This window comes from Vipera ursinii (assembly GCF_947247035.1).
Source record: "Vipera ursinii genome assembly, chromosome: 4".
Lineage (NCBI taxonomy): Eukaryota > Metazoa > Chordata > Lepidosauria > Squamata > Viperidae > Vipera > Vipera ursinii.
In genome coordinates, this window is record NC_139514.1 from 109,311,156 (window position 1) to 109,327,060 (window position 15,905).

The 15,905-nt window shown below is 38.7% G+C and overlaps 1 protein-coding gene across 1 annotated transcript in view; it reads left to right on the forward strand.

Annotated features, from left to right (window-relative positions):
* The window catches only part of DACH1 (dachshund family transcription factor 1), an 806,874-nt gene that overhangs the window by 639,362 nt on the left and 151,607 nt on the right, over positions 1-15,905 (forward strand). The window contains exon 4 of the mRNA XM_083362338.1: positions 18-179. Coding sequence (XP_083218464.1) covers positions 18-179 — 162 coding nt within the window. The remainder of the gene's footprint in view (positions 1-17; positions 180-15,905) is intronic.

The window sequence follows — 15,905 nt, forward strand, 5'->3', positions numbered from 1 at the left end:
TTCCTCTTTCATTGTAGGTCTGACAGCTGCAGCTGCTGCTGCGGCCGCAGCCACCAATGCTGCCATCGCGGAAGCAATGAAGGTGAAAAAAATTAAATTAGAAGCAATGTCAAACTATCATGCCAATAATAACCAGCATGCAGCAGAGTCTGAAAACGGGGATCTAAATTCTGCTGTGGGTAAGTTTTTGATCTTAAAAAAAAACCACAATTAATTTTGTTTCTACCTGGAAACCGCTTTGGGGCTTTGTTCTTGAGGTGGAAATATATATATATATATATATATATATATATGTGAAACTTTGATTTTGGGTTAGACAGGTTCAGCGTAAAAAGTAAAAAGTTGAATTTTTATGCTATAACCTTAAAAGGAGTCAGAAGTAAATGCTTTTCTTTTTCTTACCTACACTTTTCTCTCTTCCCCTTATTTTCTTATTTTCTTTATACTTCTTTATTTTACATTTTGATAAATGAGAATTGTCACAAAGATACCTGCTTTTATAAAGGCAGGAGAAAAATATTAGTTTTTCTTCTTTTTTGTTTTCCTTTCAGCCTGTTTTTTTTTCCTAAAAAAAACCCCACTTATTTTTCCAAGTGTTTTTTTTTTCTTTCACATTAACACACTCTAAATATATCTGAAAATGCACTGTAAAGATGTCAAATCAGAACATCCCTCCATCCTATGGAACTAATCAAAAGCCTACTTATTTCCAGGGTAGCATTTCATAAACAAAAACCAAACCCACCCTCTTTGGATCCATTGTTCCTGTTAACCAGTTGAGTTAAACTGGACCAGTTAAAATACAGAATTCAGATTCTCTTTGTAGGTGACAAAATCCTGCCTGCTTAAATAAATCCCAGGTTAACTGAACAAGTCCTGCCTATCTAAATCTTCAAGGTTGACTGAACAAAATTGAATTAGTGGCTATTTTGATCTTATGGATGCCTAAAATTATGTTTGTTTGTTTTTTCCCCTCTCCGCGTTTCATATTTGGAATGTCTGACAACACTTTCAGTCTCCTAAAAGTTGAGGGATCCACAAGATGTGGCTTCTCTATATGTAGTCAATTTCCTTTTCTTAGATATTCCTTCAGTGACCACGGACATGAAGGGCATATCCTCCTAATGGTGGCTTTCTGCTCTCTGAGATGAATTAGTGAGTGAACTGAAAGTTGAACGTTAACTGCTGTTCAAGGCAGAGGTTGCATAGACGTAAACCAGACATGACAATCTAATATATACTTTTTCTATTCTGCAAATTTTTGAGGTTATTCTTAAGGGTGACAGCTTGACAACTTTTTTGTTCTGGATCTCCCTGTACATATTTATTATTTAACTCCTACCCAGGAACAAAAGGAGCACATATGCCCATGTCAGCAGATTTCAAGCAATTTTCCCCCCCTCTTTGTTGTTAATATTTCAGCCATAGAAAATTCTACAGGTCGACTGAACAAAATTGCATAACATACCTAGCCTCAGGGATGGGTGAAGGAACAAGGATATCTAACAACAATCCCCCAAAAATTATTTAAACATGAGGGAAAAGGCGGAAAAAGGAGGAAAACTTAGGATGCTGAGTTTGACTCTCTTTAATCAATGGAGAAATGAAAAGCAGGGAAGAGCATCTACTGGTTGTTGTTTTTTTCCTAACCTGCAGAATAAAAACATTTCCTTATAATACATATTGAGGAGGACAGTTAGGGAGTGTTTGGATTCTAGTCAGAGACCAAAACTATAATATTAAGTACAATAATTTTCTTTATAATAAGTGTTCTATATTTTGTAGGATATGGGGAGATGCTGGGGAAATATGTGAGTGATGAATGTAGGTCTTGCTGTATATTTATAGGATTGAAAAGGGATGCTTCACCTCATTTGCAGAGAAGAGCAACAAAGATGGTTAGGAGGCTGAAAAACAGGAAGAATGAGATTTAGGTTTGTCTAGTCTGGTGAAAAGAAGGTCTAGGGGTGACATGATAGCAGTGTTCAATATTTGAGGGGCTGACACAAAGAAGAAGGGGTCAACCTATTCTCCAAAGCACTCTTTTGTACCTTGGCCAATAAAACAGCATAATAGTCACCAGAAGTAGAACTTAACTTGAAGGAGACTTCAGTGCTTCCTGTCTTCATGCCTTAAACTTCTCAAAGTCCATTCATTCTTCATACTTAAACTACATCATCGTTCCTGTGAGACGCTCTTGTATTATTTCCTATTCTTTTACAACTTGTATAATGAGGGCATTCCTATAAGCGTGATATGCTTACATGGTGGTCCCATTCCTCCAGTAGTCCTGAGAATAAATTATAATAATGGACCTCACTCATTCAGCATTTGACGAGGGAATTCTGAGTTACTCTTGTCATTGTAAGTATCAGTCATTTAATGGGTCTTTTGCCAGGGCGAGGATGCAGCTGCTTTAAGGAGCTCCCACAGGGGCTGGGTGAATGCTCCTCTGTCTCCTGAAACCATCTTCCATTTGCCTTAGAATCTGAAGTCTTGCCAACTGTATTATGCAAATAGTAATGGGGACTTATAAAGCATATCATACATGTAAACCGATTCTGGTTCAGTGTTAGGAAACACCTTCCTATAGTAAGTTCAGTTCAACTGTGGAATGTGTGTCATGGTTCCAACAAATGAGACCAAATAAATCAGGCAGGAAAATTCCTCAAAGAATTTAGATACAATTCTTTGTATTGTATATATTGGAGACATGGCATCAGCACCGTCAAAAGTGAAACCAAATTTAAACTTCCCCTCCAAGAATCAAACTAACACCAGGTAACAATTCCCACCCCTCTACTAATGCTATCCAATAGAACGACTTGGCAGGCTTTCTGACTAAATGATCGTCCTCTTCCACCCCAGTGTGGGAATGACCTTGGCTCCCACAAAACTTGCTCGTGTTTAGACTGCCAGAAATACCTTTTCCCCCCTCTGATGGTGGGATTCAGCTGGTTCACACCATTTCGGCAGAACCGGTAGCTACATTTTTTGTTGCCCAGGCCCAGAATGGACTTCCAGAAGTGGCATCCTCACAGACAACCGGTTGCTCACATATTTGAATCCCACTGCTGCCACCCTCCTTTTCTTAGGGCAACCTAGAATGACAAAAAAAGGCTGCAGCCAGGTTCATTGTAGAGTTAACAATATGTTCAGATGGAAATTGAAATCCAGATGTTGAAGTCCAGTTTTCCTTATGAAAGACTACAAGAAGGGCCAAACTGGAACAGTGGAAGAATTGTGGGTCTAGAGCCAACTCAAAACGTGATGTCCTTTACCTCTGACACCCTCTTTGCAAGTAGTCTACCAATTGTGGTAGACTTACCACCACAATTGGGACTGGAACTTCCATTCCTAAGCATGTGGCTGTTGAATTAGTTGCACTCAGTGTCATTAATTTTTGCTACCAGCGTTAAGTGAAACACACGGTTGTTAAGCAAATCCAGCTTCCCCTGCCCCCCTTGATTTTGCCTGTCAGAAGCTTCCCAGTAAGGTCACAAAGGCAATCATGTGATTGTCAGGAAGGCTGCATCCCTTTTAAAAAAAATACACTCCAGTTGCCAAGTGCCCGAATTTTGTTCACGTGCAACAGTCATAAATGTGAGGACCAGTCGTAAATCAGTTTCTTTCAGCACCTTCATAATTTTGAATTCAAGGTAGACTTCTGACATCTCTCTTTGTCTATAAATAACCTGGAGGGAAGGTTTGTTTTGCTTTTCCTCTAAAGATCTGAACAGAAAGCTTGCGCAGGAGTTCTGAAATTAAAGAAGAAATTAAAACAGTATCCTTCACCCTTTGTTGAATCAGGAAAGGAAACAAAACTCTGTTAGGAAAGTACAGCCCTTCGCCCTTTCCTTGTGTGATTCTGAAGGCCTTTTTTTTGGGAGCATAAAACCTGTTAAGAGATAAACCTCCTCTAGTGTTTGATGAAAGTTGGGTGAAATTTGGTCCCCAAAAATGGTACTTCTGGGTGTCTGAATAGTGACATATTTAGGAAGAGGAGATAGAGACATCTCTAGATATTTTGGGCTGTTTGAAATGAATCATTCAGGATTCCTAATCCGTCAGCTTCTCCTCTCTTGGGCTTCTTTGTGCTGTGTGCTGTGTGATTTTCAACACTTAAGATGAACTTCTGATGTTAGCAGAGCAGTGGGAAGGATCACCAGTGACCTTCTGTGGCTGAAGGTGGATTTAAACCCCCCTCCCCACCCCCTTGTCCCTTGGAGAGCATTTTAACCACTGCAGCATTCTGGCTCTGTATAGCAATGCAATGCATTTGTTATCTCTTAATAAAGGTACTCTAAAAATAATAGAAACCTCGGTCTAAATGGGGTAATTGGCAATAATAACCGATCTTTCATGTGCATTTCTCAAACGTAAGGAAGCTCCGCAGGCAGGCAGGGTAAAGTATACGACTATAATAACTTGCTCTCTCCTTTCCACAATTCATCAGATTCTTTTTAGTTTAATATTTATTTGCTAAGATGAGATGCTCGTCTATATGGTGATAAACAGTCTGGTCCTGGCATCTGAAGGTGACCTGTCATTTCATATGGACAAATCTCCTGCTTACTGAAATGTACAAAATAAATCATTAAAGCAGGCAGGTGCTCATTCCCAGTTTTAAATCACCATAGATTTATGATTTGAATTAATGCTTCATTTGGTCATAGAAATAGATGCAGAGACGGATGATATGCAGGGAGTAGCTTCCATACTGTAGCCTTCTTCATATTGATTACTGAGATGTCTCTGCAATCTCTTGTTTATATCAGGCACGGTCCTGTGACAGCTTGGCTGATACCAGCAGCCCTGCAGATAAGAAGGAAAAATGTCTGGGATTCTTTTTAGTGGCAACTTTTCCCATAGCACCAAGCAGAGATAAATTATTTTAGCTCACTGATTTAAAGTCAAAGCTAGCCAAGGCAGCACTGGAAACTCTTATATGCATGAGAGACACCATATTTATATAACAAAACTCCTATAAGAGACACCTTGTTAATATAATCTTATGTGCGCAAGAGACACCTTATTTATACCGATAGTCCTCAACTTACGACAGTTTGCTTAATGACTGTTCAAAGCTATAACGGCACCAAAAGAAGGGACTTATGACCATTTTTCACAGTTACGACCTTTGTAGCATCCCCATGATCCTGTGATCAGAATTCAGGGGCTTGGCCAATGACTCATAGTTACGACCGTTGCTGTGTCCCAAGGACATGTGATCACTTTTTGTAATCTTTTGACAAGCAAAGTCAATGGGGAAGCCTCACTTAACAACCAGGTTAGCCAAGGCAGCATTGGAAACTCTCATATGCATAAGAGACATCTTATTTATATAATAAAACTCCTATATGCATAAGTCATCTTATTCATATAATAAAATATATATGCATAAGAGACACCTTATTTATGTAATAAAACTCCTATATGCATAAGAGACACTTATTTATATAATAAAATGTATATGCATAAGAGACATTTATATAATAAAACTCCTGTATGTATAAGAGACACTTATTTATTTAATAAAAATCTTATATGGATAAGAGACACTTATTTATATAATAAAACTCCTATATGCATAAGAGACACCTTATTTATTTAATAAAACTCTTATATGCATAAGAGACATTTATATAATAAAATGTATATGCATAAGAGACATTTATATAATAAAACTCCCATATGTATAAGAAACACTTATTTATTTTTATAAAACTCCTATATGCATAAGAAGACATTGTATTTATACAATAAAACTCCTATATGCATAAGAGACACTTATTTACATAATGAAACTCCTATATGTATAAGAGACACTGATTAATATAATAAAAACTCTTATATGCATAAGAAATGCCTTATTTATACAGATAGTCCTCAACTTACAACCGTTTGCTTAGTGACTATGTATAGGCAGGCCTAACAAAATCTTCACGGCCTCCGTCTGGAGCCTTGTAGTGCAGTTGGCTTTCTCAGAGCTGTCTATACCCTTTTTGATTTGCAAACCCAGCCTTTATAAAGGTTCATTCCTTTTAAATTGCCATAAAAATGAATAATTTTAATGCTGCTGCCTGTCTCTGCACCTGGGTCATTATGAAGTGAAGGCAATGGGATTCCTTGAGAGAAAAAAAAAGCGAGAATGCATCATTTTCATGGATTCTCCTTCTAGGGAACTTCAGAGAGGTCTGTTAGTTTATTCTGATTTGTAGATTCCAATATTCCACCCGTGGGGAGAAGATATTATGCTAATCGCAGCCAATATCTAAGAGCACTAATAAAACAACAAAAGGGGCCTATGCATCAAAGAATGGGTCAGGAAAGTTTAGGAAAGTTTTCCAACCCTGTCCCCACAGTATTCTCAGTAAAAATTCCGTTTCCATAATATACTTTCTAAAAAAAAAAAAGAAGTAACGTTGAACTTGATATTGCTTTCTGGTGAATATTTCTGCGACGAATATTTTTTTCAATATGATTCTCTTTATTAGGGGCTTATCACTTATCATTGAGGTTGTTGGTTTTTTTTTTGGGGGGGGGGAGTTATGGTTCATTATTATTTGGTAAGCAGACATTTGGGCAAATCACAAAGTGTTGTCCAGAATAAAACAGGGCATTAAAATGATGAAAGCAATAGGAAGAAAGACTGAAGTCAGAGTTGTAGAATATATGTAAAGCAGCTTAGGAACCTGGGGCAAGACAGCCATGGGTTGGGGTGGACTATCCTGAACAGAAATTTTGGAAGACTAGCAATTTCCATATTTAAGAACCACCACTGAAATAAATCCTGACCTAATTGATCTTACCAGCAAATACATGAGCAGGATATTCACAAGGAACAAGATCCTACAGATCAAGATAGCGAGAGTGCCTTCAGTTTGACATGGAGATATGAGACAGGCATTCTATTGAACACTTACTGAGTCCTAATCTCCCATTAACTAATTAGAGTCTTATCTTTTAAACCATCTTCAAGGAAGCCCTAAATTTTACACATTGCAAGAGTGAAGTTTAAATGTTATGTGGGAACCCATTCAGCTTTAATAGGAGATGCATATTCAAAGTACACAACCTGGGATGTGGCAGCCGCATGTGGATTTGAACGGTTTCAGTACTCTCCAACAAAATCATCTGGAGCCCCCTCTCCCCCCCAAAAAAGAGATATTTGTGTCTGCTGACATCCTTCTTAAATCTCATCTTGCCAGAAAAGTACAATTGTCAGTTTGATATATGTGGCCATTAAGCAGTGCTATAGAACGCATGATGTTTTCTCCTTTAAATCCTGTTTTCACTCATGGACCAGGCTAACTAAGGCTATTTCAGTCTAGAATCTAGACTGGGTTGGATCCAGATAAATCAGTTTTCTCCCAAACTACTTTAACTAGAGGCCCTGCCATCTTTTCCAATAGCCATGCCACAGAGGGAAGGCTGAAGGCTGAACTACTTTCCAAATTTTTTGAGTTCAGGAATACCACACTTCTGGAAGGAAACAAACATCTATGGTTGAAATCCTAAGCATCCCCAGCAACTTGTAATTCCCAAATGAATCCAATGTAACTTGTTCACTTCCTCAAGGTAAACAAGCAGAAAACACTCAGATAGTGAATCTCAGCTAAATGTATTCTGTATCCCTTAAAGCAGGGGTAGGCAACCTTGGCTCTTTTATGACTCATGGACTTCGACTCCCAGAATTCCTGAGCCAGCCATGCTGAGGGGAAAAGGAGTTTCCAAGCTGAGCCATGCTGGCTCTGGAATTCTGGGAGTTGAAGTCCACGAGTCATGAAGGGGCTATAATGCCCCATGCTGGCTCAGGAATTCTGGGAGTTGAAGTCCAGGAGTCATAAAAGAGCCAAGGTTGCCTACCCCTGCCTTAAAGCAATGACATTCGTGCGACCAAAGATTTTATCAAAGAGTGCAAATCAGACAGACGAAACTGCATCATTGGGCAGCCTTTGTGTACGTGGTCCACGATGCCATAGTGTCATAAAAGGAAGTAGGGGAATGATGGTTTGGTTTTTTTTTTAAAAAAAATATGTTTTGGGGAAAAGACTTTGTCTCTCTGTGTGCCTATCTAAAGACTTACCAGAGCTTATTATTTATTTTTATTCCCCCCCCCCTCTTTGCTGCTGGAACCAGCATAAAAATCACACTGCAGATGGTCAGTGATTTGTTACTAAATTTCCATGGCATGCCCTGGGGGACTGTCTGAGACACAAAAGGGTTTTGTGAACTAGATGCAGACTGATTGTTGATGGCTTCCCTGTGGAGAATGTCCTATTTCCAGCGTTCTTCTGCCTGTCTTTGTACTGGCGACAGAGATATAGGATTTCTCTTTTGTCATCAGCATCACCCAGTAAGCGTGTGCAGATGGATTCTTCTTACCTCTCTTCAAACTGCTCACAGCAAGTCCTCCGCCATCTGTGCTTCAGGCATTAGCCCCTCCTTCATTGCCCACCACTGCCCAGAAGAATATGGGAGCTTGGAAGCTCTATAGTTCTGATCAGAGGGATAGAGTAGATGACCATGATCTGCTCCTTTTATCACCCTTAAAAGCAGTGCTTTTTTTTTTTGGAAAAGAAAAAGGTGCCGGAACTCACACATGTCATACAACCCGCCTTGCCTACCCTACAAGGTTCCATCCAAAAAAGGTGCCGGAACTCCGTTCTGAGCGTTCTATGAGAAAAAAAGCCCTGCTTAAAAGATACTATGTTTACAGTAGAACTATTAGTATTACAGGGAAATCATGAGAGAGAGAGAGAGAGAGAGACAGACAGACAGACAGACAGACAGACAGACAGACAGACAGACAGACAGAGACAGAGATGTATCTGGATGTATCTGATTTTTGGTGTGGAAGGTTGCAACACATTCTCCATCTGTCTATTTATGGAGATTCTCAGCCATCCTGGTCATGGTTGTCCCAAAGATGCTTTTTCAACAGGCAACTGGACTTCGTTGCTCCTTGAAGATGTTTTGCTTCTCAACCAAGAACTCAAGTGAATGAAAAAGCTTCTTGCAAGCCATGAACTGAAGAAGCTTCTTGGATGAGAAGCAAAAGATCTTCAAGGAAAAAAAAAACAAAGTCCAGTTGCCTTTTGAAAAAGCACCTTTGGGACATTCTCCATCATTTTAGGCCTAACACGAGCAGATATTAATCTATCTTGATTACTCTAGCCACAGGTCATCTTTGACAGAGTACCAATCCAGATTCAAGTTGCTTCTTGTACTGGACTATAGAGAGAGTGAGATGACCTTGGTGGACATAGACAAAATCCATTACTGAAGCAATTAACAAAGCAAAAAAACAAAACAAAACAAAAACCTTAATTCCTGATCTGGTCTACCTGATGGGATTGATAGACTATCACTATTTGAGATAGTAAATTTTATCAAACTGTCATCAATCTTAAGCTAACTAAGCAACACTCCATGGATACTAAAGCTCACAAGACTTCATGGCTGTGATTGTCAACTTCCTGTGCGTAGACTTCTTTGCTTCGCCTTTGGGGATTACTCCAGGAATATGGTCTTAACCATCCCTGACATTTAATCTGCAAGACTATATCTTCGAACTTTTTAGTCCTAGCAGATATTATAATTTATCCTTCCAAAGGCCTGCAGAACATTTAAGTCAACTTAAACAAGGCATTTTATAAATACTGTAATATCAAAAAAGTACAGCCTACTTTGGGGGAAAATTATTGAAAAAGAAATAAGGAAATCTCTTACTTGGAAAAAAAAGTTTAGCCAATTGCTATGGCACGGGCCTTATCTATGTTCCTGTTCTAGCCATTAATGTCAGAAAAATACTGTGAAAATATTCCAAGACATTCTCCAAGGATCTGAGAAAGAATTTTTGCCATTACCTAACGGGTGAACTGCATATGTCTTGTAAACAATGATCAACAATAGTAAATTACTTGAAGGTCGGAAATGAGTTCATTTATAATATGATCTCAAAACAGATGTTCCAGAAACAAATGTCATTGTTTGAACTGCAATTATACTTTTCAAAAACTTTTGCTATTATTTCTTGAAGGAAATGAAGCAATGCCAGAGACTGGAGTGTTCTCCTTTCCTAAACACAGTTAGGAAATGTAATATGGACTTAGAGTAACGCATAACAACCGCGAGATGTGTTGAAAACAGAGGGTGCTTTTGACACACGAGACTTCCTTTTATCTGCGCAAATGTGCAGTATTCCCAAAAGTAAGAGCTCTGTTTATGATAAGTCCAGATCTGTTGCCTGAGATAAACACACACACACAAACACACACACACACACACACACACACATGTTGTTTCTGACTTTTTTTTAGAAGAACTAGGAAAAAAAAAGATTTCCTCAAGTGAAGCACTTTCACAAAAGACAACTAAATACAGTCATTTCATATTTTTTCTTCTTCTTCTCGTTTTGCGGGCTTGTTTTAGAAGGAAGAATTAATTTTACGACTCCGGGAAAGGGGGGGGGGGAGAAAGAGGGGAGAAAATAAAAGTCTGGAGTCCTTGAGAAAGCAGAAAGAACACATGCTGGCCAGGAACTCAGCTCTGTGATTGCACATCTGAATCTCTTCTTGGCAATGTTAATGAACCTCAAATCCTCTCTATAATTAGATGAGGGAATTGCTTATATTTTCAAACAGATGATGCTGCCGTAATGAAACGATTGACAGGGAATTTAAGATTGTCTACAGTAGTCATTTGGTTGGGGCCTCCCCCTCCCACCTTCTGAAGTTTAGAAAGAAAGACGAACGGTAGACTTGGGTCCTAGGAGAGGGAGCAATTTACGCCGAATGCTATGACAGGTGTCATCTTTCAGAAGAGTGGAGGAGACGGAGTGGGGAGGACGAGGGGCAAAGAGGCCCCCAGGTTTTTTTGGTGTGTGTGGGGGGGAGGGAGGGAGGGAGGGGTGGAAAGAAGGTGTCCCTGTGTATCTCCTGCCTTGGTTCTTTAAAAGGGGCCGAGACTCCAGAGATGGATCCGGATTGAGTGCACAGCTGTAAAGGCTGATGAGCTAATTGCGCCTTATCGCTCAGCCCCATTCATCTTCATTTTTTACCAATTACTGAGAATTATCTGTGTTCTCAGTTGGATATGAGAGTTAATCCTTTTTGGTTAAGCTGCAGTACTGTGAGCAGATTCCAAATTGGAGGGTGAAGAAGCCAAGAGAGCAGGCTCACTCGGAAAGTCTCTATTCAATGGCCGTGCTGCTACTTCATGAAATTTGCTGTTGTGTCAAACAAATGTGCTACCTTTCTCCTTTATGGGGCTGCTTCCTTCCTTCCTTCCTTTTTTTCAGAATTAAAGCTTATTTTGTGCAGATTTTGTAATTAAAAATACATCGGTGTCCAATTCAAACTTCAGGAAAAAAAAATCAATATGTTCCAAGACCAATTAATTAGGTGTAATATATGTACTTGTGTCTGTCCTTGGGCTAAAGAACTTTAAACAGAAGAATAACACCAAACTCAAAACAAGTTGCTTCCGACATATGACCTGAATTTGGCAATCATTCAGGGCCTTTTTATCCGACTTGTTAAGATCAAGGACTAAAACTGCTACCACTGAACCATTATAAAGCACTACATTGAAAACTCCAGAGACTATATTGTGTGTTAAGCATAAAATTGTCCTGTTGAACACACAGAGTCATACTTTATTTTTTTTCCTGGAAAAGGCTACCCTATTCAGTCATTATTTTGAAAAATCAGACTTTAGGAGAAGGGGGAAAATGGTACTGTGAACTTATGCTTATTAAGGAGTTAAGAGAGAGTGTTTGAATTCTCTTTGCTCAGATTTCTGGAATTGTTTTCTTTGTTTTGTGTTCCACTGTTGGGAATTTGAAGACAACTAGTTTGATGTAATACTCTTAGCAGCAATTAGCAAATTTATAAAACAATGAAGAAGAAAAAACTCCTAATACTAACTCCTTATTGAAAAGTAATAATGTTTTAAAATAAGAGGAGATGTTTTCCCACTTTTAAATTAAACTTACTGTTAGTAGTATTCATTAAAAATAAAACTGTAACTGTTGAAAAACTTTTTCCCCCAAACTTAAGGTAAAGGTAAAGGTTCCCCCGCACATGCGTGCTAGTCGTTTCCAACTGTAGGAAACTTAGGAAACCTAACTTAGGAAACCTGTATTTATTATAAACAAAATTCAAATGGGCTATAGGTGATTCCTAAGATATAACCTAATAGGCTAGATCTACATAATAAACATGAATTAAGATTAACTATTTGTTATGCTTATTTGTTATAGCTCCAACCTCTTTGTGTAATATGTAATCTCCTTTTTTCAATCAATGTATTTATCATTCTTTTTTTTCTTTTTTAAGAAGAGCTTTGCTGTAGTTCTGGTTACAAGTATAATTACCTTCACAGTTTTAGTAGAATGTTATTTTTAGCATGCTGTGATATTGTGTGTTGGTTTGACGGTATCCCATTGCTAAATCATACTACAGAATTCTGTGGGTTTTCTCCACCAATGTAGGGAAGGAAGTATTCTGAAATAACTAAATATCAGAACATAGTTAACTTCATACCGCACAAACCCATTTCACTTCTGAAAAGTGCATGTGACAAGACACCATTCTATTTCATAGGAATTTATCATTGGTGGGTGGGCTTTCTTCACTGCTTAAATGTGGTGTATTCCAGAACTACAACATTTCAACTAAATAGAATGCTATTTTAATTTTATGAGCCATGCAAGTTGGGCATGCTATTCTGAAATAATAAGAGAAAATCTGGGTGGGAATATAGAATGTGGAGACCCAAGGAGGAATCATATATTGTGGCAGACTTAGATACCAAAGCTTCTGCCCCTGACATCTCTCACAACCTGATAACAGGGGCTACCCAAATCATTAGGGGCATAACCCCATTCACCTTCCAGGGTGAATTGGCCAAGCTTATTCCAGTCTTCCTCCACCTATGTGGATCCATATTTCAGACACAAGAGACTATATAGAATCAAATTGGACCTCAAAAATATCAGCCCAGATGTTTCAGTTCCCCAGAGTTCCCGTCTCCAACCTCAACTTACTTGACCTTGAACACAGGTTTTGTAAAATGGATTCCATCCCAAAGTACAGATCTAGAGTGCTTTAGATGTGTGGGCTCTATTTCTCATGGATTCTACTGTGGGCAAGATTTTCCTCATACTATATGAGTCATTCAAGTCATCAATGAAGAAATGTCCACATTACATAGAACAACTATGTGATAAAAGAGTATTATCTATAAATACTTTTAATTGTATGGACTGTATACTATCAAGAGTGAAATGAAAGTAACTTTGGATATTGGAGCTGGAGGTTGACATTTACCTTCCCTAATCTTTCGACTGCCCTTACCCCAAACAATGGATTAATACGTGTCAAGCACAGGAAATCAGGAAATCCAGGCAGTTCAAATGAACATAAAGGTTTGTTGCAAGCTTATCCTCCCTACAAAAAGTTTGAATTGCTAATGGTCCAAGCAAATTGGCAGTAGATAAGAGTCAGTGGAATTCAAGGTTTACTGGACTTGGGTCCTTTGTGGGTGCAAAGGGATTTGAGACTGATGACATGTTTGATCCCTCCCTTGGGCTCAGCCTGGTCATCTCCTACATCATGCTGTAGTCATTGTCTCTCAGAGAAAGACGCTTTATAAACAAGGGACAAAACGAAAACAAGCTTCAAATGCAGAAAATGAATAGCCATATGGTTGTTGACTTCAGGATTCAAACCTCAGGATTACCCCCTTTCCTGATTATCACACTGGAAAATTTCTTGAATAAATGACTGTCTAATTCTCTGCAATAAGTCTACTTACCTAACTTGGTTGTGACTATGGAGTAGGGGGAAATCTAAGTGATGTATCTGATATGAAACTTTGATAGAAACCCAAATGACTTTGTGCCAGTCACTTCACTCTCTGACCCCAGCCTACATCACAGGGATGTTATTATGTCTAAGGGGGGAAAAAAAGAATCTTTCACCATTCAACTCCTAGAGTAGATCAAATAATAAGTTTGATACTGATGTGGGAAGTAAGACAGGCAATATCCATTTCTCCCCAATTCTACTTTTCTAGGAATTTTCCTGCTTTTTCACAGATTTGAGATCTTCTGTCCATGAACTTCTCCCTAACTGGTCTCCTTGGGACAGAATGATTTTCTAAGAAGCCTGTTTGGTGACCATTAAAGAATGGAGAAATTACCCACTTCTCAATATCTGGCAGATGAAGTTTGAACAGTCACATTTTGTGTGTGTGTGTGTGTGTGTGTGTGTGTGTGTGTGAGTGTGTCCTGCAAGGAAATATGGCTGCTCAGTAAACCTTGGTAATATTTAGGGGTGAAGAAGTTCCATCTCCACTGGAACAACTGAGAACTGAAATAACGGGTTGATCAATACAGAGGTGACTGGTGGCTGCACAGCTGGATCAGTTAGGCAGGTTTTGATTTGACAGGTGGCAGAGGTCATTTAAAATGATGAGCAGAACCAGGATAAACATCAAAAGTGCATTTATTTGTTTGTCTTTGGCTGCCTAGTATTATTGATAAATATGCCTTTATACAGGTAGTCCTCAACCATTCATTTCATGATGGTTCAAAGTTAGGATGGCCTCAGTAAAGGTAACTTATAGCACGTACGTCCTTGAAGTTACAACCATCATACCATTCTTACAGCCGAACAATTGCCAATTAAGGGAACTTGGATCTGGCTCACATTTATGAGGGTTGCCCATCTTTTGTGGTCATGTAACTGTGATTTGTGGACATTCCCAGGGTGGATTTGAACAAGCCAAGTGACCTGGGGTAGCCAGATTCACTTACCAAGCATGTGATTCATTTCATGACCATGTGGTTCCCTTCATGACCGCATGATCCATTTAATGAACACACGTTTCACTTAACCAATGTAAAAATGGTGGGGAAAAAATCAAGTCCAGCCAATGTGATGACTTGGATGCTTAATGATCACATTGCTTAGAGACTGAAATGTTAGTCTCAGTTGTGATTGTAAGTCAAGGACTACCTGTACTCACATTAAAATGATCTCCAAGGGTAAGGGTTGATATTTTTTCCTATCAGGACTTAATTTATTGCTCTAGTCTGTTGTAAAAAAAAAAAAGAGAGAGAGAGAGATTACTGTAGTTTTTAATTATCCCTGCAGCTCAAATGTTACGGATTAATCATTAACCCAACTAACGTGATCTAAACACAGAAGCAAAAATTCATCAGAGAAGGTGTGCGTGTGGGGCAAAAGGGCCTGATGGTGAGAATTGCATAAAAAAATGGGGATGGGAGTACCAAAGACTAAATTGGGTAAACCTACGCTGATGACCTGATGGGAGACTATTGATGACATGAGTCATTATACTCCTACTGGAGACTTTTAATCATCTCCTCTTCCCTGTTTCTTCTCAACTTCGAAAGATGGAAACAGCTTTATTTTTCCCGTTGCATTGCTCAATAAAGAACTCCCCTCTTTGGTTTTCATCTATGGGGGGGGGGTAAAGTAAATATAAAGGTAATTTTTTTTCTCCCTTCTGGTTGGGAAAGAGGCTTGGAGAGGGCGAAATTTACTTAAATGGCTGATGGAGAAAGAGATTGCAGAGGAAGATCTTGTGAAGTTCGTTTGGCTGCAGACGAACCACAGAGATACACATTGGACCAACAGAGGAGAAGCTGAGTTTGCAATCTCCTAATGAAGAAATCCCGTAATAAAAACAAAAATAAAGAGCGTACATAGCCTATTATTTTTTATTGCTTTTTTTTTGCAGAAACTGACATTTAGCACAACATAATCTGCAATAAAGAATCCCAGATTTAGATGTAGGTGATAGAAATCCAGCTTGAAACCTCTTTGTATAAAAATAAATTTCTTTAGAGGCTTAGCTTTTTTAAAAAA